The sequence below is a fragment of the Salmo salar genome, chromosome ssa05 (genome assembly GCF_905237065.1).
Source record: "Salmo salar chromosome ssa05, Ssal_v3.1, whole genome shotgun sequence".
NCBI classification, from domain to species: domain Eukaryota; kingdom Metazoa; phylum Chordata; class Actinopteri; order Salmoniformes; family Salmonidae; genus Salmo; species Salmo salar.
Genome location: NC_059446.1, coordinates 3,167,549 through 3,191,993, shown reverse-complemented (window position 1 = coordinate 3,191,993; position 24,445 = coordinate 3,167,549). Strand labels below are relative to the sequence as shown.

Below are 24,445 nucleotides of genomic sequence, written 5' to 3'. Positions count from 1 at the left end.
TAACATAAAATATTTATTGTTATTCATCAATAAGCCGATACTGTTGCTCAAACAAAGCACATTAATTTATTTATTTTTTATATATAAGAAATTCTCCAGTACTTTTGTATACTTTTCAGCCAGTGGTTTTAAAAGTAGCACTCACAAGCCAAAAGTGGTCCCCGAATATTGTGTACTACATCACGTGTGTGCAGATGTGCACCATGTCATTGCTCCCTCTCTCGTTCTGCTGTGTTTGCATCTCGCTAGCTGTCACTCAAAAATGTCAAGGGGCTGAAGCTTACTGACTACAACTAATTGCTTGAGGGCTGGCCCATGTGACGGAAAAGGGTTAGAAACTAAGGATTTCGTGGCTAATTGAGGTAAGACAGTAATTCTACTCATAGAGATTATGCATGTTTATAAACTGGGTGGTTCAAGCCCTGAATGAGGATTGGCTGACAGCTGTGGAATACCATGGATATGACAAAACATTATTTTTGTTACTGCTCTAATTACAATTGGTAATCAGTTTATAATAGCAATAAGGCACCTCTGCATTTGTTGTATATGACCACTCCACATTGGGTTGTGGCTTAAGAACAGCCCTGAGCTGTGGTATTTAGGCCATGTGCCTTATTGATTAAACTACAGACACATACAACCTAAAGTGGGAGGTTGAACAAATAAACTCACATCCAGGATGTCTTTAAAATGTCATTTACAACTTTCAATTTGACTCACTTTCTGGAGCTAATTTCTACAAAGCATACAACGTCAAGAGATGGGTTCACTTTCAAGCAACGACAATAACGTGGACCCTCTCATCACACTAGTAACAACTTTCTAGGGAGTTTTTCCTAGCCACCGTGCTTCTTTCACATGCATTGCTTGCTGTTTGGGGTTTTAGGCTGGGTTTCTGTACAGCACTTTGAGATATCAGCTGATGTACGAAGGGCTATATAAATACATTTGATTTGATTTGAATTTTGAAGCAATTAAATATTCTGAATCAACAAAAAAAAATTATGAAATGAAACCGCCATAACTGAAATCAATGAATATATAGCGAAAAGGGATTTCTTTTGAGATTTGCTTTTTGAGCAGTTTAGCTCGCAGAAACAAAAGATTTGATTCTGAAATGAAAACAAATAGTAAGGCTAAAACACAAAATGTAGATGAAGATATGTAGTCATTCTCATCTACAGTGTGAGAAACAAAACTATATGAAGGTAAAGGAATTACAACCGACAGAAGAACACAACAGGTTAAAGAGAAGAGCACCGAGGCTGGCTCAGTCCCAAAATGGCACCCTATTCCCTATTCAGGGCACTACTTTATATCAGGGTCTATAGGTCTCTGGTCAAAACTCTTCAGTGCCTATGGGGCTCTGGTTAAAAGTAGTACACTATATAGGGAGGGAATAAGGTGTCATTTGGGATGCGGCCTGGGAATGGTGAGTAGACCTACAGGTCTAGGATCAACTTCCTCCAATCCTAACCGTAGCCACTAGTGGGGAAAATACTAAACTGACCCAATATCAGCGTCTATGAAAACAGCTTCACCCAACTGTGTGGAACTCCATCATCATCATCATCATGGCGGTAAGACCCCAATAAGACTATGAAAGTATTGAGTTGGTCACAACAACAACAAAAATACAGCAAGATGGAAACCTAAACAAGTCATTTCTGGAGACATGAACCAGTCTCTTGTACTCGCTCCAAAGGACAAGACCGACGTCGTCCCGTGCACAGTAGATCACCTGCTGGGTGGGACTGGTGTTGGGCTGTCCCTAATGCTGCCGCATACCACCAACAATAAGATCAATCTAGTTACTCAAGTTTACATTCTGTGACGTACGATACATCTGTAGTGGCCGTACAGCGTTTTTCTGCGTTGCAGCCTCTGCAGAAGTCATAGCAAAATTTACTTTTTTTGGGGGGGGGGGCGCTTCGCAGAGCTGCTGTGAAGGAAGTTGTCAAGGAAGTGAGTTTGTGTTAATACAGGACCCCGCCCCCCTCCCCTGCTTACCGTCAACCAATCATGTCAATGCGGAGATATACAGAGCACTCTGTATCGTTACAACATTTGAGAGGCGCATGGCGATGCGGTACAGTTTGATTTAGACTCCGGAGGCGCCGTAATTGCGTCACACCCTCCGACCACATTTTCCAAACGATCTTTAACTGTAAATGGTCCATTCCCTTAGCTCAGTCGCACCTAGTGTAGCAACATTACCAAAGCATTTACAAAAGTTCCAGAAATGTTCTATATTACCTCTTGTTCCCCGGGAATCTTCTAGAAAAAAATTACCCGGAATTTTGCAACCCTAATCACAGATCTGGGATCAGATTCCCCTACCTCCAAATGTAATCATTAGGAGGGGAGTGAATAAGATCTGACTCGGGCCAAACAGATCTGGGATCAGATTCCCCTCCAAATGTAATCATTAGGAGGGGCGTGAATAAGATCTGACTCTGGACAAGCCGTTAGGGCCAAACAGGTCTGGGATCAGATTCCCCTCCAAATGTAATCATTAGAGGGGGGTGAATAAGATCTGACTCGGACCAAACAGGTCTGGGATCAGATTCCCCTCCAAATGTAATCATTAGGGGGGTTAATAAGATCTGACTCTGGACAAGCCGTTGGGTTCAAATACTAGTCAACATTATTTTAATTTTTTAAAACTTTTTGTAATTGTTTGAGCCTGCCTGGAGTGCCAGATGAGCAAGGATTTTCAGTATTTTATTGGTTCAATTGTGCCAGGAATACTTCAAATCGATCCCAGATAAAGTACTTGAAATTATTCCTAAATAGTCTTTGAATCCAGGCAGGTCTGAAAGGGGCCAATGTCTACTTCCTCCCACTGGCACCTCGGGCTCCAGGATAAAGTTTCTAGGAAGACCAATCCCAATCCTAACCATATCAGCATCTAGGGGAAACTTCACCCTGCACTGGCAGCTCAGACATACTGTTGTTTCTTGTGAGCCTGTGAGGCAAGGTCTTTGGCTTTCTCTTTAGCTGCCAGAGCCGTCTCCCTGGCCCTCTCTGTAGCATGTTCAGCCAGGGTCCTGGACGGGGACTCACCTAGAGGAGAGAGGAAACGCGGTGGTTAGAGGAGAGAGAGAGAGAGAGGGGAAACGGTGGTGGTTAGAAGAGAGAGAAGGAAACGTGGTGGTTAGAGGAGAGAGAGAGAGAGAGGAAACGTGGTGGTTAGAGGAGAGAGAGAGAGAGGGGAAACGTGGTGGTTAGAGGAGAGAGAGAGAGAGAGGGGAAACGTGGTGGTTAGAGGAGAGAGAGAGAGAGAGAGGGAAACGTGGTGGTTAGAGGAGAGAGAGAGAGAGAGAGGGGAAACGTGGTGGTTAGAGGAGAGAGAGAGAGAGAGAGAGGGGGAAACGTGGTGGTTAGAGGAGAGAGAGAGAGAGAGAGAGAGAGAGGGGAAACGTGGTGGTTAGAGGAGAGAGAGAGAGAGAGAGAGAGAGAGAGAGAGGGGGGAAACGTGGTGGTAAGAGGAGAGAGAGAGAGAGGGGGAAACGGTGGTGGTTAGAGGAGAGAGAGAGAGAGGGGGGAAACGGTGGTGGTTAGAGGAGAGAGAGAGAGAGAGAGAGAGAGAGAGGGAAACGTGGTGGTTAGAGGAGAGAGAGAGAGAGAGAGAGGGGAAACGTGGTGGTTAGAGGAGAGAGAGGGGAAGAGGGAAACGTGGTGGTTAGAGGAGAGAGAGAGAGAGAGAGAGAGGGGAAACGTGGTGGTTAGAGGAGAGAGAGAGAGAGAGAGAGAGGGGAAACGTGGTGGTTAGAGGAGAGAGAGAGAGAGAGAGAGAGAGGGGAAACGTGGTGGTTAGAGGAGAGAGAGAGAGAGAGAGAGAGAGAGAGGGGGAAACGTGGTGGTTAGAGGAGAGAGAGAGAGAGAGAGAGAGAGAGGGGAAACGTGGTGGTTAGAGGAGAGAGAGAGAGAGAGGGGAAACGTGGTGGTTAGAGGAGAGAGAGAGAGAGAGAGGGGAAACGTGGTGGTTAGAGGAGAGAGAGAGAGGGGAAACGGTGGTGGTAAGAGGAGAGAGAGAGGAAACGGTGGTGGTTAGAGGAGAGAGAGAGGAAAACGGTGGTGGTTAGAGGAGAGAGAGAGAGAGAGAGAGGAAACGTGGTGGTTAGAGGAGAGAGAGAGAGAGAGAGGAAACGGTGGTGGTTAGAGGAGAGAGAGAGAGGGAAACGTGGTGGTTAGAGGAGAGAGAGGGGAAACGTGGTGGTTAGAGGAGAGAGAGAGAGAGAGAGAGAGAGGAAACGTGGTGGTTAGAGGAGAGAGAGAGAGAGAGAGAGAGAGGGGAAACGTGGTGGTTAGAGGAGAGAGAGAGAGAGAGAGAGGGGAAACGTGGTGGTTAGAGGAGAGAGAGAGAGGAGGAAACGTGGTGGTTAGAGGAGAGAGAGAGAGAGAGAGAGGAAACGTGGTGGTTAGAGGAGAGAGAGAGAGAGAGAGGAAACGTGGTGGTTAGAGGAGAGAGAGAGAGGGAAACGTGGTGGTTAGAGGAGAGAGAGAGAGAGGGAAACGTGGTGGTTAGAGGAGAGAGAGAGAGAGGAGGAAACGTGGTGGTTAGAGGAGAGAGAGAGAGGGAAACGTGGTGGTTAGAGGAGAGAGAGGAGAGGGGAAACGTGGTGGTTAGAGGAGAGAGAGAGAGGGGGGAAACGTGGTGGTTAGAGGAGAGAGAGAGAGGAAACGTGGTGGTTAGAGGAGAGAGAGAGAGAGGGGAAACGTGGTGGTTAGAGGAGAGAGAGGGGAAACGTGGTGGTTAGAGGAGAGAGAGAGAGAGAGAGAGGAGGGAAACGTGGTGGTTAGAGGAGAGAGAGAGAGAGAGGGAAACGTGGTGGTTAGAGGAGAGAGAGAGAGAGGGAAACGTGGTGGTTAGAGGAGAGAGAGAGAGAGAGAGGAGGGGAAACGTGGTGGTTAGAGGAGAGAGAGAGAGAGAGAGAGAGGGAAACGTGGTGGTTAGAGGAGAGAGAGAGAGAGAGAGGGGAAACGTGGTGGTTAGAGGAGAGAGAGAGAGAGAGAGAGAGAGAGAGAGAGGGGAAACGTGGTGGTTAGAGGAGAGAGAGAGAGAGAGAGAGGGGAAACGTGGTGGTTAGAGGAGAGAGAGAGAGGGGAAACGTGGTGGTTAGAGGAGAGAGAGAGAGAGTTAGAGGAGAGAGAGAGAGAGGGGAAACGTGGTGGTTAGAGGAGAGAGAGAGAGAGAGAGAGAGAGAGAGAGAGAGAGAGGAAACGTGGTGGTTAGAGGAGAGAGAGAGAGAGGGGGGGAAACGTGGTGGTTAGAGGAGAGAGAGAGAGAGAGGGGAAACGTGGTGGTTAGAGGAGAGAGAGAGAGAGAGGGAAACGTGGTGGTTAGAGGAGAGAGAGAGAGAGAGAGAGAGGGAAACGTGGTGGTTAGAGGAGAGAGAGAGAGAGAGAGAGGGAAACGTGGTGGTTAGAGGAGAGAGAGAGAGAGAGAGAGAGAGGGGAAACGTGGTGGTTAGAGGAGAGAGAGAGAGAGAGGGGAAACGTGGTGGTTAGAGGAGAGAGAGAGAGAGAGAGGAAACGTGGTGGTTAGAGGAGAGAGAGAGAGAGAGAGAGAGGGAAACGTGGTGGTTAGAGGAGAGAGAGGAAACGTGGTGGTTAGAGGAGAGAGAGAGAGAGAGAGAGAGGGAAACGTGGTGGTTAGAGGAGAGAGAGAGAGAGAGAGGAAACGTGGTGGTTAGAGGAGAGAGAGAGAGAGAGAGGAAACGTGGTGGTTAGAGGAGAGAGAGAGAGAGAGAGGAAACGTGGTGGTTAGAGGAGAGAGAGAGAGAGAGAGGAAACGTGGTGGTTAGAGGAGAGAGAGAGAGAGAGAGAGAGAGAGGAAACGTGGTGGTTAGAGGAGAGAGAGAGAGAGAGAGAGAGAGGGGAAACGTGGTGGTTAGAGGAGAGAGAGAGAGAGAGAGAGGGGGGAAACGTGGTGGTTAGAGGAGAGAGAGAGAGAGAGAGAGGAAACGTGGTGGTTAGAGGAGAGAGAGAGAGAGAGAGAGAGGGGAAACGTGGTGGTTAGAGGAGAGAGAGAGAGAGAGAGAGAGGGGGGAAACGTGGTGGTTAGAGGAGAGAGAGAGAGAGGGAGGAAACGTGGTGGTTAGAGGAGAGAGAGAGAGAGAGAGAGGGGGAAACGTGGTGGTTAGAGGAGAGAGAGAGAGAGAGAGAGAGAGAGGGGGGAAACGTGGTGGTTAGAGGAGAGAGAGAGAGAGAGAGAGGAGGAAACGTGGTGGTTAGAGGAGAGAGAGAGAGAGAGAGAGAGAGGGGAAACGTGGTGGTTAGAGGAGAGAGAGAGAGAGAGAGAGGGGGAAACGTGGTGGTTAGAGGAGAGAGAGAGAGAGAGAGAGAGGGGGAAACGTGGTGGTTAGAGGAGAGAGAGAGAGAGAGAGAGGGGGAAACGTGGTGGTTAGAGGAGAGAGAGAGAGAGAGAGAGAGAGAGAGAGAGAGAGAGGGGAAACGTGGTGGTTAGAGGAGAGAGAGAGAGAGAGAGGGAGGAAACGTGGTGGTTAGAGGAGAGAGAGAGAGAGAGAGAGAGAGGGAAACGTGGTGGTTAGAGGAGAGAGAGAGAGAGAGAGGGGAAACGTGGTGGTTAGAGGAGAGAGAGAGAGAGAGAGGGGGAAACGTGGTGGTTAGAGGAGAGAGAGAGAGAGAGAGGGGAAACGTGGTGGTTAGAGGAGAGAGAGAGAGAGAGAGAGGGGAAACGTGGTGGTTAGAGGAGAGAGAGAGAGAGAGAGGGGGGGAAACGTGGTGGTTAGAGGAGAGAGAGAGAGAGAGAGAGGGGAAACGTGGTGGTTAGAGGAGAGAGAGAGAGAGAGAGAGAGGGGAAACGTGGTGGTTAGAGGAGAGAGAGAGAGAGAGAGAGAGGGGAAACGTGGTGGTTAGAGGAGAGAGAGGAGAGAGAGGGAAACGTGGTGGTTAGAGGAGAGAGAGAGAGAGGGGAAACGTGGTGGTTAGAGGAGAGAGAGAGAGAGGGGAAACGTGGTGGTTAGAGGAAAGAGAGAGAGAGAGAGAGAGAGGGGAAACGTTGTGGTTAGAGGTGAGAGAGAGAGAGAGGAAACGTGGTGGTTAGAGGAGAGAGAGAGAGAGAGGGGAAACGTGGTGGTTAGAGGAGAGAGGAAACGTGGTGGTTAGAACATGGTTGGAGTCAAGGAGTCTAAATCCCTCAAATTCAAACGCGACCTGGAAGCCAGTTCCACTGCTTTGTTCCATTGTTCCCCTGTAATCAGGGACTGATTTAGACCTGGGACACCGGTCATTCTACCCCAACACAGTACCGTTTCCACCGCCCCACGGTACCGTTAATAATAAGGAACTGAACTGATCGCCCCACCTTATTTTACAGCGTAATAAAAACAACTGGCCTCCATCTTACCTTGCATTTTGGCCAGGACGTATTCAAACCCTTTCATGGTCTTTGCAACACTGGTCTTGAACCGGGCAAGGCCGAACTCCTGTAAAGTGAAGCCAGAGATTAGTGATGGTTAGGGTATGACAGACAGGGAACGCTGGTCTTGTTGTGTGGTTCCTGCCAAGGCAGCAGCTACTCTTCCTGGGGTTTATTATGGATCCCCATTAGTTCCTGCCAAGGCAGCAGCTACTCTTCCTGGGGTTTATTATGGATCCCCATTAGTTCCTGCCAAGGCAGCGGCTACTCTTCCTGTGATCCAGCAAAATTAAGGCAGTTATGAATGTAATGTTTTTAAAATTGTATAGCAGAATTCACTACAATCTGACAGCACAGTTGCAGTCATCAACGCTCTGGATAACATGAAAACAGCCTAACCAGCTCTGCTAGGGCGAGTAATATGGTCAGTGAGCTGTTCTCTCATTTGTGTCTGGAAGTAGCTAGCAAGTTAGCCAACGTTAGCAAGTTAGCTTGGGTGCTTGAACGCTCGGATCAACCCTTAAAGAGATGGGTGTGAACGATGCTGAATGGGTGGGCTCTCCAGTAGTAGCAAAAACATTTAAAGGGCAATTTTTTTCTTCAAAAGTGAGTTCACAAGTTTGTCAACTTTGAAAGCAGAATTACTTTCCCATTGTTCCTCAACTGTAGTGCATAATGTACCATTTCATACCTCTTGAGTCTTGACTTTTATCCAATGTAATTTTGCTACATAAGACCGTTTTTTTTTTAGCCGGTCTGTCACATTATAGCAGGGCGTGTAAAGCCATAACACATATGTAAGTTAACAAGACAGGGCCCCCCCCCCCCCCAATAATTTTATCATCAATTTCTCTTAGCCAATCATCAGTCATTTGTGTAAGTGCTGTGCTTGTTGTTCACTGTAAAATAGCATTGTATCTGGTCAAACACCAAACTTTACTATGGGTTGGTAACAGCTATTTGAGTCAGTCAAGTTTTATTTTTACTATTGTTAGGTAGCGGAATGACTTTTAGGAGTGGTAATATCGTCCGCTTTTATCCTCAGTAATTTTCCATCTAGATGGTCCCGTGTGGCTCAGTTGGTAGAGCATGGTGTTTGCAACGCCAGGGTTGTGGGTTCGATTCCCACGGGGGACCAGTACGGAGAAGAAAAAAAAATAAAAATGTACGAAATGTATGCATTCACTACCGTAAGTCGCTCTGGATAAGAGCGACTACTAAATTACTAAAATGTAAATTGTTAGACCCCGGTGGCTTGTCATCGTTAATAGACAATCATTTTTTCACCTCTTCCACACTCACTTTACGGAACTCAAAAGTACAATTATTGTCTTTCATAATTTGGTCAGATCTACTTGGATGTGTAGTGTCAGCGTTTGTTGCTGGCATCTCATGTCTAAATTTGCTAATCTTGCCAATTAAAAAAAAATCATTAAAAGTAGTTGGCAATGTCAGTGGGTTTTGTAATGAATGTGCTGAGTTTTTCCCCCAACATTTAAGGCGCTCTAAAGCTTTTTACTATCATTCTTTGTCATTTATTTGTTTCATAGTCTAGTTTGTTATTATTCAGTTTAGTCACATGAATTCTCAATTTGCAGTACGTTTGCCAATCGGTTGGGCAGCCAGACTTATTTGCCGTTCCTTTTGCCTCATCCCTCTCAAACATACAATTTTTCAATTCCTCATCAATCCACTGGGATTTAACAGTTTTTACTGTCATTTTCTTAAATGGGTGCTTGTTTATTGGTAACTGAAATAAGCAATTTCATAAATAAATGTGTCAAGTGCAACATTGGTTTGCTCCTCATTACACACCATGGACCAATAAATATTCTTTACATCATCAACATATGAATCACTACAAAACTTATTGTATGACCTCTTTTACACTATATTAGGCCCAGCCTTTGGTTTTCCTAGATATGGCTACTATGTTGTGATCACTACATCCGATGGATCTGGATACTGCTTTCAAGCACTTTTCTGCAGCGTTAGTAAAGATGTGATCAATACATGTTGATGATTTCATTCCTGTGCTGTTTGTAACTACCTTGGTAGGTTGACTGATAACCTGAACCAGGTTGCAGGCACTGGTTACAGTTTGAAGCTTTTTCTTGAGTGGGCAGCTTGATGAAAGCCAGTCAATATTTAAAAATCACCCAGAAAATACACCTCTCTCTGTTGATATCACATACATTATCAAGCATTTCACACATTATCCAGATACTGACTGTTAGCACTTGGTGGCCTATAGCAGCTTCCCACCAGAATCACCACCACTAGCATTTCTGTAAATGTTATAACCTTTTATTGCCCCAACTGTATCAAAAATGTATTATCTAAGTGAGTTTCAGAGATAGTAACAGATTACATTCATATTCTGACTAACAAGTTTTTTAATTTCATGAAACCTCGTTTCTTAAGCTACGCATGTTAACGTGGGCTGTTTTAAGCACTTTTCAGGGATGCTTGCTTGTTTTTAAAAATCGCTTTACTGGGAAGCTTAGCAGAAGTAGATATTTTTCATATTAGTGCAGTGATGTTAAGTTGTTGTTGTGTGGTATGACTGGCAGTGATAGTTAGTATAGACATGTCTAAACAGATTCATGTTGTCACTAACTTTCACACGGCTCAGTAAACCCAACTGGGTAGTTTAATAGCAGCTGAGGGTTTTTTTTTTATCAAAGTCAGATACCAGACAGTGAATCATTCAACAACTTCTACACAGGCTGAACAGGCAAACTGCCAGCTTGTGGTTCTTTTACAACAGTCTTTCTGTAACTCATAGATGGCAACATATCTACATACTATAGATGGCGGTAGAAAGATTGTCAAGTCAGGGACTTTCTAGGGATCCCACCCTTCCAGTAGACACTTAGTTCCCCACTGGCCTTTAACCCCACTGACCTGTATAAAACACACATACACACACCTGTATAGCTCTGGAAAGCCCGTAGAGGTTAGACGAGATCCAGGCCTCTCTGTTAATCTCCGTCCAGCTGGTGTTGTCAGGGTTAATTCTGTACTCACAACGCTCCTCCACAGACTGACAGGGGAATCAAAACATAGACCTTATTATGACTACAGTATGGTGAATATAGTGCATTCGGAAAGTATAACGTTACAGCCTTATTCTAATGGATTAAATTAATTGTTTTCCCTCATCAATCTACACACAATACCCCATAATAACAAAGCGAAAAACAGGTTTAGACATTTTTGCAAATGTATTAAAAATAGAAATACCTTTACATAAATATTCAGACCCTTTGGTATGAGACTCGAAATTGACCTTAGGTGCATCCTGTTTCCATTGATCATCCTTGAGATGTTTCTACAACTTGATTGGAATCCACCTGTGGTAAAATCAATTGATTGGACATGATTTGGAAAGGCACACACCTGTCTGTATAAGGTCCCACATTTGACAGTTCATGTCAGAGCTAAAACCAAACCATGAGGTCGAAGGAATTGTCCGTAGAGCTCCGAGACAGGATTGTGTCGAGGTACAGATCTGTGGAAGGGTACCAAAACATTTCTGCAGCATTGAAGGTCCCCAAAAACATAGTGGCCTCCATCATTCTTAAATGGAAGAAGTTTGGAACCACCAAGACTCTTCCTAAGAGCTGGCCGCCCGGCCAAACTGAGCAATCGGGGGAGAAGGGCCTTGGTTAGGGAGGTGACCAAGAACCTGATGGTGACTCTGACAGAGCTCCAGACTTCCTCTGTGGAGATGGGAGAACCTTCCAGAAGGACAACCATCTCAGCAGCACTCCACCAATCAGGCCTTTATGGTAGAGCGGCCAGACGGAAGCTACTCCTCAGTAAAAAGTACATGACAGCCCGCTTGGAGTTTGCCAAAAGGCACCTAAAGGACTCAGACCATGAGAAACAAGATTCTCTGGTCTGAAGAAACCAAGATTGAACTTTGGCCTGAATGCCAAGCGTCACTTCTGGAGGAAATCTGGCACCATCCCTAAAGTGAAGCATGGTGGTGGCAGCATCATGCTGTGGGGATGTTTTTCAGCGGCAGGTACTGGGAGACAGGATCAGCATCGAGGGAAAGATGAACGGAGCAAAGTACTGAGAGATCCTTGATGAAAACCTGCTCCATAGCGCTCAGGACCTCAGACTGGGGCGAAGGTTCACCTTCCAACAGGACAACAACCTTATGCGCACAACCGGGACAAGTCTCAATGTCCTTGAGTGGCCCGGACTTGAACACCATCGAACATCTCTGGAGACCTGAAAATGGCTGTGCAGAGACTCTCCCCATCCAACCTGACAGAGCTTGAGAGGATCTGCAGAGAAGAATGGGGAGAAATTCCCCAAATACAGATGTGCCAAGCTTGTAGCGTCATACCCAAGAACACTCGAGGCTGTAATCGCTGCCAAAGGTGATTCAACAAAGTACTGAGTAAAGGGTCTGAATACTTATGTAAATGTGATAGTTTATTTGTAATACATTTGTAACAATTTCTAAAAACCTGTTTTTGCTTTGTCATTATAGGATATTGTGTGTAGATTGATGTGAGGGGGGGGGAAAAAACAATTTAATCCATTTTAGAATAAGGCTGTAACAAAATGTGGTAAATGTCAAGGGGCCTGAATACTTTTCGAATGCTGGATGTATACAGTAATCAGTCATTTTTATTAGTCATTTTTTTAAGGATCCCCATTCGCTAACGCCAGCTAATCTTCCTGGGGTCCTTCCTGGTTTACAGTGTAGATTAGTATTAAGAGCTGGTTCATGTCTTCATAGTGACTTCAGGTGAACTCCCACCAGAGAAATACTACTCAAATTCAAATACACTAGCCAAAAGTATGTGGACACTCCTTCAAATTAGTAGATTTGGCTATTTCAGCCAAACATGTTGCTGACAGGTGTATATTTTTTAAATAATAAATACATTTAAAATCGAGCTCACAGCCATGCAATCTCCATAGACAAACATTGTCAGTCAAATGTCCTTACTGAAGAGCTCAGTGACTTTCAACGTGGCACCGTCATAGGATGCCAACTTTCCAACAAGTCAGTTCGTCAAGTTTCTACCCTGATAGAGCTCCGGTCAACTGTAAGGGCCGTTATTGTGCAGTGAAAACGTCTAGGAGCAACAACGGCTCAGCCACGTAGTGGTAGGCCACACAAGTTCACATAACAGGATCGCCGAGTGCTGAATCGCGTAAAAATTGTCTGTCCTCGTTTTGCAACACTCACTACTGAGTTCCAACCTGCCTCTTGAAGCAACGCCAGCACAATAACTGTTCATCGGGAGCTTCATGAAATGGGTTTCCACGACCGAGCAGCCGCACACAAGCCTAAGATCACCATGCACAATGCCAAGCATCGAGTAGTGTAAAGCTCGCCGCCATTGGACTCTCGAGCAGTGTTTCTCTGGAGTGATGAATCACGCTTCACCATCTGGCAGTCCGATGGACAAATCTGGGTTTGGTGGATGCCAGGAGAACGCTACCTGCCCCAATGCATAGTGCCAACTGTAAAGTTTGGTGGAGGAGGAATAATGGTCTGGGGCTGTTTTTCATTGTTCAGGCCCCTTAGTTCCTGTGAAGGGAAATCTTAACGCTACAGAATACAATGACATTCTAGATGATTCTGTCCTTCCAACTTTGTGGCAACAGTTTGAGGAAGGCCCTTTCCTGTTTCAGCATGACAATGCCCCCGTGCACAAAGCGAGGTCCATACAGAAATGGTTTGTCAAGTTCGGTGTGGAAGAACTTGACTGGCCTGCACAGAGCCCTGACCTCAACCCCATTGAACACCTTTGGAATGAATTGGAACGCCGACTGCGAGCCAGTCCTAATCGCCCAATATCAGTGCCCGACCTGACACTAATACTCTCGTGGCTGAATGGAAGCAAGTCCCCACAGCAATGTTCCAACATCTAGTGGAAAGCCTTCCCAGAAGAGTGGAGGCTGTTATAGCAGCAATGTTCCAACATCTAGTGGAAAGCCTTCCCAGAAGAGTGGAGGCTGTTATAGCAGCAATGTTCCAACATCTAGTGGAAAGCCTTCCCAGAAGAGTGGAGGCTGTTATAGCAGGAATGTACCAACATCTAGTGGAAAGCCTTCCCAGAAGAGTGGAGGCTGTTATAGCAGCAATGTTCCAACATCTAGTGGAAAGCCTTCCCAGAAGAGTGGAGGCTGTTATAGCAGCAACAGGAGGGGACCAACTCCATATTAAAGCCCATGATTTTGGAATGAAATGTACGACAAGCAGGTGTCCACATACTTTCGGTCATGTAGTGTATATTCAAAAGATGAAGATTTGCGTTGGCTCCCTGAGCTAATGCCAAGGCTTTAGCTCAACGGGCTAACACAGTCACAGTACGAATCCCAGTCGATCCCACGTACCATCATGCGTGCGTGGCTGATGTTCCAAGTCAGCGTTGTCATGGTTCTGTTCTGGGGATCCACGATGGAATCCTCGATGATGTAGGCGTGCCTGGCCATGGTAACCGGCAGGTACTTCTCCATCCAGCGAGGGGCGCGGTTAGTTTTGGTCAGCAGTCGCCTAGAGACCAGACGGTTACCGGGAGTTACCTCCCTGAAGATGATATCCTCTGTTAGGACATGGTTACTGTGGGGAGAGAGGAGAGGAAATTGTAATATTGTATTACAGTTAGAGACTAGGGAGAGAGGAGATGGGAGGGGTGAATTAAGTGTGATTCAGAAACACTTAACAGCTTAAAAAGATGCTACAACGTTGATGTCTATACGTCTCTATGCTACAACGTTGATGTCTATACGTCTCTATGCTACAACGTTGATGTCTATACGTCTCTATGCTACAACGTTGATGTCTATACGTCTCTATGCTACAACGTTGATGTCTATACGTCTCTATGCTACAACGTTGATGTCTATACGTCTCTATGCTACAACGTTGATGTCTATACGTCTCTATGCTACAACGTTGATGTCTATACGTCTCTATGCTACAACGTTGATGTCTATACGTCTCTATGCTACAACGTTGATGTCTATACGTCTCTATGCTACAACGTTGATGTCTATACGTCTCTATGCTACAACGTTGATGTCTATACGTCTCTATGCTACAAACGTTGATGTCTATACGTCTCTATGCTACAACGTTGATGTCTATACGTCTCTATGCTACAACGTTGATGTCTATACGTCTCTATGCTACAACGTTGATGTCTATACGTCTCTATGCTACAACGTTGATGTCTATACGTCTCTATGCTACAACGTTGATGTCTATACGTCTCTATGCTACAACGTTGATGTCTATACGTCTCTATGCTACAACGTTGATGTCTATACGTCTCTATGCTACAACGTTGATGTCTACACGTCTCTATGCTACAACGTTGATGTCTACACATCTCTATGCTACAACGTTGATGTCTACACATCTCTATGCTACAACGTTGATATCTACACATCTCTATGCTACAACGTTGTTGTCTACACATCTCTATGCTACAACGGGGAAAGAATGAGGAAGTGGATAGAATCTAATTTCTTATGTTTATCAGTGAAATTAACATGATAACATATTGATACTATCACGATACTCGATACCACAACAACAAAAAGGTGTATTAGCCAAAGTCCCAGAATGCCACTTGATCCTGACAGGTAAACTCAGCTACTGCTCTGTTCAATCGTTGGGCATCTTTTGAGTTAAGTATCATTATATAGATTTTTTTAAATACATCAAAACAATTCAGAGACAGCAATGTATGCATTAATTAATAAATTATACAAATCTAAGTACAGTGAGGGAAAAAAGTATTTGATCCCCTGCTGATTTTGTACGTTTGCCCACTGACAAAGAAATGATCAGTCTATAATTTTAATGGTGGGTTTATTTGAACAGTGAGAGACAGAATAACAAAAAAATCCAGAAAAACACGTCAAAAATGTTACAAAATTATTTTCATTTTAATGAGGGAAATAAGTATTTGACCCCCTCTCAATCAGAAAGATTTCTGGCTCCCAGGTGTCTTTTATACAGGTAACGAGCTGAGATTAGGAGCACACTCTTAAAGGGAGTGCTCCTAATCTCAGTTTGTTACCTGTATAAAAGACACCTGTCCACAGAAGCAATCAATCATATTCCAAACTCTCCACCATGGCCAAGACCAAAGAGCTCTCCAAGGATGTCAGGGACAAGATTGTAGACCTACACAAGGCTGGAATGGGCTACAAGACCCTCGCCAAGCAGCTTGGTGAGAAGGTGACAACAGTTGGTGCGATTATTTGCAAATGGAACAAACACAAAAGAACTGTCAATCTCCCTCGGCCTGGGGCTCCATGCAAGATCTCACCTCGTGGAGTTGCAATGATCATGAGAACGGTGAGGAATCAGCCCAGAACTACATGGGAGGACCTTGTCAATGATCTCAAGGCAGCTGGGACCATAGTCACCAAGAAAGCAATTGGTAACACACTACGCCGTGACGGACTGAAATCCTGCAGGGCCCGCAAGTTCCCCCTGCTCAAGAAAGCACATATACATGCCCGTCTGAAGTTTGCCAACGAACATCTGAATGATTCAGAGGACAACTGGATGAAAGTGTTGTGGTCAGATGAGACCAATGGAGCTCTTTGGCATCAACTCAACTCGCGTGTTTGGAGGAGGAGGAATGCTGCCTATGACCCCAAGAACACCATCCCCACCGTCAAACATGGAGGTGGAAACATTATGCTTTGGGGGTGTTTTTCTGCTAAGGGGACAGGACAACTTCACCGCATCAAAGGGACGATGGACGGGGCCATGTACCGTCAAATTTTGGGTGAGAACCTCCTTCCCTCAGCCAGGGCCACTACTCAGTAAAAGGCACATGACAGCCCGCGAGTTTGCCAAAAGGCACCTAAAGGACTCTCAGACCATTTGAAACCAAGATTGAACTCTTTGACCTGAATGCCAAGCGTCACGTCTGGAGGAAACCTGGCACCTTGCCTACGGTGAAGCATGGTGGTGGCAGCATCATGCTGTGGGGATGTTTTTCAGCGGCAGGGACTGGGAGACTAGTCAGGGTCGAGGGAAAGATGAACAGAGCAAAGTAAAGAGATCCTTGATGAGAACCTGCTTCAGAGCGCTCAGGACCTCAGACTGGGGCGAAGGTTGACCTTTCAACAGGTCAATGACCTTAAGCACACAGCCAAGACAACGCAGGAATGTCCTCGAGTGGCCGAGCCAGAGCCCAGACTTGAACCCAATCTCTGGAGACCTGAAAATAGCTGTGCAGTGACGCTCCCCATCCAACCTGACAGACCTTGAGAGGATCTGCTGAGAAGAATGGGAGAAACTCCCCAAATACAGATGTGCAATGATTGTAGCGTCATACCCAAGAAGACTCGAGGCTGTAATCGCCGCTTCAACAAAGTACTGAGTAAAGGGTCTGAATACTTGCGTAAATGTTATTTCAGTTTTCTATATATAACCTTTATTTAATAAATTTGCACAAAAGAAAAAGTTTTTGCTTCGTCAATATGGGTTAGTGTGTGTAGATTAATGTTTAAATTTTTTTTTAAAATCCATTTTAGAATACAGCTGTAACGTAAGAAAATGTGTTAAGTCTGAAGGTCTGAATACTTTATAAATGCACTGACATAATGGTATTGATTTATTTAAATGGTAAATCTATTGATAAACTGGGCAAATCAAGATGTAGCTTGTGAGTTTTAGCTGATTTCATGGGGCTACAGATGAGTCTGTTTTTTCCCCCCTTCGGGACTTAATTGATCAACAACATTTGCATAGAAGTAGCTTATTTTATAGAAATGCGTGCTCTCTCTTTTACCAGTAATGACATAATTCATGAGGCAAGAGGTGGGCGGCCTGTCGGAGCAGTCAGTTCGCTGAGGCAGTAGTATCTTGGTGGAGACGTGCGAGAGAAACCGAATAAATAAATTGATAAAGTTTGTGGCTATCAGCTCTGAAAATATGCATATTTTGCTTTATGGTTTGCATATTATCACAAAGTACCAGAGCGGTGGATTGATGTTAACTTTCCTAGCTAGCTGACAGCTGAAGCTATCCTACAAAGATGGAAGATACTGGTATCTTCTTGCATTGTAAAGGGTTCTAGCCAGTAGGACATTGTTTTGCGAACAGTAATGAACAGTTTCAAAATTTCTACATGCCGTGTTACATTATTCAAGCGTGTTAACTTCTGTGCAGCACGAGAGGAGAGCTAACACATGCGCTCACGCTATAAAAAAGGGGGACATCTGCTGCGCTGATAGACCGGTTCAATCCGTGAGACACATTTGACAGAAGTACCGAAAGTTCAAAATTAAAATCTAGTACCAAACCAGTGGAGGCCCGGCTTATAATAATGCCTTGAAATTAAGTCAATGGACATGTGGTTGATGCCATTCCCTTGACTCCTTTCTAACCATTACTATGAGCCGTCCTCCACTGCACCAAACCATTTTTTCATGTTTTAGTACAGGGAGATTTCCAGTAATTGTGCTAAGTTAACGATATCCTAACTTCAAATCATCTCCAAACTGCACGCAGACACAGGAATACAATTGGTTACCATGAGTTCGTCTGACTGGCTAAGTATCTTGCAGTAACTCTTGAAATCACTGACAGTGAATGTGTGCACTAACAATGCTTCAACTTCACCATGGCTTTAAGTGATACAGCAAATAACCTGTTTTACAGGATGGGCATTTATATATAGGTTTGTCTAGGACTATTTATAGTACAGCCTAGTCACATTAGGAGGGTTAGTCTAGGACTATTTATAAACTGGGTAGTTCGAGCCCTGAATGCTTATTGGCTGACAGCTGTGGTATATCAGACCGTATACCACGGGTATGTATTTTTATTTATTTTTACTGCTCTAATTACGTTGCCCGGACGGTATATGGTTCTCTCTTCTTCTATTTTCAAATCACTTGATGCATTCGCATCTGATGCACACTACGTAAACAATAGCCAAACGTAAACCGTGAAAAATACTAAGCTACAGATAATTATATTAGACCAGCGTTCTGGAAGTCAGTTTAATAACACTTGCCTGTGGATCAATTTTGTCTCATATTTCCACCCGACTAAGGATGAAAAATCAGCAGACAACAGGTTCAAATGAAGTTTATTCAACGTTGACGTGAAAATGGGACTTCTGGGGATTTCTGAACGTATAGGTGGGCACGGGTGGAGAAAGTGCCCAACTGGCATACTTCAGTAAACTTAAAGATACATTAATAGAAAGTTGCTCAAGTAAAAGTCACCCCAGTAAAATACTACTTGAGTAAAAGTCCAAAAGTATTATTATTTTTTTTTTTAAATACACTGAAGTATCAAAATTAAAAAAGTATTAATCATTTAAACTTTCTTATTTTAAGCAAAGCAGATGGCACCGTTTAAAACATTTACAGATAGCCAGGGGCACACTCCAACACTCAGACATTATTTACAGATAGCCAGGGGCACACTCCAACACTCAGACATCATTTACAGATAGCCAGGGGCACACTCCAACACTCAGACATTATTTACAGATAGCCAGGGGCACAATCCAACACTCAGACATAATTTACAGATAGCCAGGGGCACACTCCAACACTCAGACATCATTTACAGATAGCCAGGGGCACACTCCAACATCATTTACAGATAGCCAGGGGAACACTCCAACACTCAGACATAATTTACAGATAGCCAGGGGCACACTCCAACACTCAGACATCATTTACAAAAGATGCATTTATGTTTAGTGAGGCCGCCAGAACAGAGGCCGTAGGGATGACCACGTGTTCTCTTGATAAGTGCGTGAATTTCACCATTTTCCTCTCCTACTCAGCGTTCAAAATGTAACGAGTACTTTGGGTTGTCAGGGAAAATGTATGGAGTAAAAGTCAAATATTTTCTTTAGGAATGTAGTGAAGTAAAAGTTGTCAAAAAATATAAATAGTAAAGTACAGATAAACCCCAAAAAACTACTTAAAGTACTTTTACACCACTTACCTGTAGGGCTATCTTTCTTACCTGTAGGGCTACCTGTAGGGCTATCTTTCTTCTTTCTTACCTGTAGGGCTATCTTTCTTCTTTCTTACCTGTAGGGCTATCTTTCTTACCTGTAGGGGTTGGGGTATCGCTCCCAGAAAGCGATGCAGACTTGGTCCCAGGAACTTTTCAGAAGACCCACACAGGCAAAGTACTTTACCATTGTTCCCGTAAAAAGACGACTTTATATGTACACTTTGGTAAATACCTGTTAGAAGAATAGTACACAGTGAGTAAGCTCAAATTACCTAGGATATCATCAATTGCATGCACATTTGCCCAATTAATCGTGAAATTAGAAGGCTGCACTAAAAAGCGAAACTCCTAGATAAAAGCATAGAAAGTGGAATGCTGCGCTTTAAAATGACAGCTGTCAAATCAACTTTGGTTAAATTAAAAATACATAAAAAAACAGTAAACGTGCGCAAAAAGCCATAGTTAACGTTTACCCGTCTGTCCATAATTATTATCGCTATATGCATGTCCACATACCGCTCGATATGCAACCCCAGTTCCGTTAACGGAATCGTTAGTGACAGGAAATGGAACAAAACTGAAACGGTCACGTCTGCACTCAGTCTCGCTAGAATGCTATGGTAACGAGCTAGTTAGCATAGCTTAGCATAGCATAGAGTGGTGGTCAACGCCATCAATTCATTAGCTATATAGCTAAAGTGACCCATTTTCATATGAGGGGAAAAATAAATAAAAATCTAAACATCTTTCCGCTTGAATATGAAACGGTAAGAAAGCCACTTACCTCGTTGGCAATACCATTTACAGCGGAGATAAGTGCATTTTCTACTACTTTTAGAAGAATGTAGCTTGAAGCTACACGACAGACTGATTCCGGCCAATTGAAAAGGGAAGGTCAAGAACAACGACATATCCGGTGCGACCAAAAGCAGAGAGGAAGTGAGAGCGACCCAACATCTGGCTTCTCCACAGCAGGTGGCGTTGTTTCGGGGGAAAGGAGGATGGCGGAAGCAGAGAAGGCGCTTGAATCTGATGGCGGTGGAAATAAGGATGAATGGACTTTTGTCTAAAATGATTTGAAAAAATTGGGTAAAATTATTGTGGGAAAGGAATCCTTCTAGTGTTGGTTTTACCCCTTTGTATCTGGTAGGAGTTGGTTTTCTGGGAGTATTGGGGCAGTTCTTATTATACCACAGTGATTGGGGCCTGATTGGGTGGATTAGGGAGAGTATCCAAAACGGTGAAAAAAAGTATTGTGTAAAGTAGTCAGTGAAATACAAGAGTGTGCTTGCATTGATTTGGTGTGTTTCAGCTGATCAGAAGGAACATTTGTTGGCCTCACTCAAGTTAATTATTATCCTGTGTCGTGTTTTGAGCTACAGAGCAGGGCACCCGTCAAAGGAATAACGCGAAAGAAAATTCCTGGAGTGGTCGATGTTCATAGGATGAATCGTGTGGTTAATTGAAGGAAGGAGAAGAGTTTGTCTGTTCTGTTTTTCGATGTGGTATCCTACACCGATTGCAGCTATGCTATGTGTACTACTCTGTTAGAGCTTTTGTATCAAACCAAATTGTATTTGTCACATGCGCCGAATACAACAAGTGTAGACTTTACTGTGAAATGCTTACTTTACAAGCCCTTAACCAACAGTGCAGTTCAAGAAGAAGAAAATATTTACCAATTAGACTAAAACAAAAAGTAATAATAAAAAGAAACACAATAAGAATAACAATAACGAGGCTATATACAGGGGGCACCGGTACCGAGTCAATGTGCAGGGATACAGGCTTGTTGAGGTAATCTGTACATGTAGGTGGGGGCAAAGTGACAATGCACTGGTAACAAACAACAGCGAGTAGCAGCAGAGTGCAAGGGGGGTGGGGTCAATGTAAATTGTCCGGTGGCGTTTTATGAATTGTTCAGCAGTCTTATGGCTTGGGGGTAGAAGCTTTTAAGGAGCCTTTTGGTCCCAGACTTGGCGCTCCGGTACCGCTTGCCATGCGGTAGCAGAGAAAACAGTCTATAACTTGGGTGACTGGAGTCTGACAATTTTATAGGCTTTCCTCTGACACTGTTATATAGGTCCTGGATGGCAGGAAGCTTGGCCCCGGTGATGTATAGGGATGTTCGCATTACCTTCTGTAGCGCCTTACGGTCAGATGCCGAGCAGTTGCCATACCAGGCGGTGATGCAACCGGCCAGGAGGCTCTCTATGGTGTAGCTGTAGAACCTTTTGAGAATCTTTTCTGTCTCCCGAGGGGGAAAAGGGGGTTTAGTGCCCTCTTCACGACTGTTTTGGTATGTTTGGACCATGATAGTTCATTGGTGATGTGGACACCAAGGAACTTGAAAGTCTCGACCCGCTCCACTACAGCCCCGTCGATGTTAATGGGGCCGTATTCGGCCGGCCTTTTCCTGTAGTCCACGATCATCTCCTTAGTCTTGCTCACATTGAGGGAGAGGTTTTTGTCCTGGCACCACACTGCCAGTTCTCTGACCTCCTCCCTATAGGCTGTCTCATCGTTGTCGGTGATCAGGCCTACCACTGTTGTGTTGTCAGCAAACTTAATGATGGTGTTGGAGTCGTGTTTGGCCATGCAGTTGTGGGTGAACAGGGAATACAGGAGGGGACTAAGTACACACCCCTGAGGGGCCCCAATGTTAATGATCAGCGTGGCAGACGTGTTGTTGCCTACCCTTACCACCTTGGGGCGGCCCGTCAGGAAGTCCAGGATCCAGTTGCAGAGGGAGGTGTTTAGTCCCAGAGTCCTTAGCTTAGTGATGAGCTTCTTGGGCACTATGGTGTTGAACGCTGAGCTGTAGTCAATGAACAGCATTCTCACATAGGTGTTCCTTTTGTCCAGGTGGGAAAGGGCAGTGTAGAGTGCGATTGAGATTGCGTCATCTGTGGATCTGTTGGGGCGGTATGCGAATTGGAGTGGGTCTAGGGTATGCGGGAGGATGCTGTTGATGTGAGCCATGACCAGCCTTTCAAAGCATTTCATGGCTACGGACGTGAGTGCCACAGGGCGGTAGTCATTTAGGCAGGTTACCTTCGCTTCCTTGGATACAGGGACTATGGTGGTCTGCTTGAAACATGTAGGTATTATAGACTCAGTCAGGGAGAGGTTGAAAATGTCAGTGAAGACACTTGACAGTTGGTCCGCGCATGCTCGGAGTACACGTCCTGGTAATCCGTCTGGCCCCGCGGCTTTGTGAATGTTGACCTGTTTAAAGGTTTTGTTCACATCGGCTACTGAGAGCGTTATCACACAGTCATCCAGAACAGCTGGTGCTCTCGTGCATGCTTCAGTGTTGCTTGCCTCGAAGCGAGCATAAAAGGCATTTAGCTCGTCTGGTAGGCTCACGTCACTGGTCAGCTCGCGTCTAGGTTTCCCTTTGTAGTCCGTAATAGTTTCCAGGCCATTGCAGTGTAAGAGATGTGGACATTTGGGTCATGCGGAGAGTGTCTGCAGATGGAAGAAGCCCAGATTTGGGACATGTGGGGAAGATCAATTTAATGGAGACTGTATAGAAGAAGAGAATTTGCAAATGAATAAAGTATTGTAACTGTGGAGGAGAACCTGAGGCAACATCTTTTGAATGCCCAAATAAGGTGAAAGAGATGGAGGTTGCCAAAATCTGTCTCCTATTATCTATGCGGAGGCAGTAGAAAGGTGTAGAAAGAGCAGAAGGCCCGATGGTAGTGAATAAGAGCTGGCTACATTCACACAATGACATCGAACGCTACTTCTTCACACCTACAGGTAGTAGTGACGTGTAGTGGAGGAGCTATACAGCAACATGCATCCTGGCCTGCGTGTCACCAGCAGGATCCAGACATGTGAAGAAAGTGGACTTTGTTGCTTTTATAGCAATGGTGATAAATGTACGGCGCAAGTAATTTTTTATTTTTTTTTAAAGTTACGAAAGATTGACATTATTGTTTCTGCAGCGGGGATGAACATATTGAACATCTGATGAGCTAAATGGATTACTGCCTCATACAGTCCCACCCTCTCAGGCCCCAGAGCCTGAAGAGGGGATTTGAGCTTTCAAATGACTGAAGGAGGGGGAATATATATAAACGTAAATTATTTCGTAGTTTGTGTGGATTAATGTTAATTTTCTCTTCCGTGTAGTGGAATTTACTTTTATTTTAGTAAAAAAATTTCACCCCCGTCCAGTTGGTGGCGACAATAGACCCTTGCGTGTTATTTCGCCAATACACCCGAAGAAGAAGAAGAAGTAGAAGGCGACGTTGTTTTGTTTCGTTCACCAAGCTAGGTTTTAAAAAATTTTTTTTTAATGGATGTCAATGAGAGGGTTGAATTCGATCAACAACAAAAAATGAATAGCTTTTGTGCTACTTGAGGCTTATTTGATCGAATAAACATTTTGGAACGCTGAAGTTGTCACGAGTGTATTGACTTAAGTGGGACACGTGACACCCCAGCAACTTTTGAGAAAAAAACGCATGAAGGAACCAGAGATCCTTTCGCTCATATCTCTGATTGTGCCTGTTCTCCACATGCGTATCTGCCCTCTAATTGTCTAGAATGGTCCCACCTGACCTTGCCTCCTGACCGCCTTCCATTTCTCAAGACATTTCATTGTTAGAGCGGCCTCTTAACTGGGTTATCGATGTGGGTACACAGACCCACGAGCCACTGCAGCTCCTTATGATGAGTTTTTTTTTTTGTGGCCCTCACTACCCATCAAAGTTGTCCATCCCTGGTGTAGAGAATCATTGTGCCATCTAAACCGCTGTGAAATATATTTTCCATAACCAAAAATATTGTATTTTCAGCTGTTTGAAGCTGGTGAACAAAACCCGAAAGTAAAAGACGCAAAAACGAAACTTAAAAACGGGAAGCAGAGAAATAGAGCACATAGAACAGATCTACAGCTTCTTATACTGGCTTTCAATGAGAATGACAGATCTACTGCTTCTTAGACGTTTCTATGCGAATATTACAGTATTAAAATGCTTTTTCCTGGTCAATATAATGCATAATCTGTGGCAAAAGCCATCCCTGTGCATCCTCATATTAACTGCCAG

At 44.6% G+C, this 24,445-nt stretch overlaps 1 protein-coding gene across 1 annotated transcript; it reads right to left on the bottom strand.

The window, feature by feature from the left end:
• On the bottom strand, nt 1–20,317 carry LOC106604118 (PRELI domain-containing protein 1, mitochondrial). The gene is made up of 6 exons (XM_045717815.1): nt 20,167–20,317; nt 19,478–19,614; nt 13,763–13,988; nt 10,323–10,436; nt 7,379–7,457; nt 1–3,069 (listed from the first exon to the last, which is right to left on the bottom strand). The coding sequence occupies exons 2-6, from the start codon at nt 19,567–19,569 to the stop codon at nt 2,945–2,947; spliced, it is 636 nt and encodes a 211-aa protein (XP_045573771.1). The 5' UTR covers nt 19,570–19,614; nt 20,167–20,317; the 3' UTR covers nt 1–2,944.
• Between the last annotated feature and the right edge of the window lie 4,128 nt (nt 20,318–24,445).

Excerpts from the sequence above, each read along its gene's own strand:
- LOC106604118 (XM_045717815.1), bottom strand. The coding sequence starts at position 19,569 with ATGGTAAAGTACTTTGCCTGTGTGGGTCTTCTGAAAAGTTCCTGGGAC. Across the intron at positions 7,458-10,322 it reads GGCTTTCCAGAGCTATACAG|GAGTTCGGCCTTGCCCGGTT; the intron begins GTGTGTGTATGT and ends TTCACTTTACAG. Across the intron at positions 3,070-7,378 it reads CGTCCTGGCCAAAATGCAAG|GTGAGTCCCCGTCCAGGACC; the intron begins GTAAGATGGAGG and ends TCTCTCCTCTAG.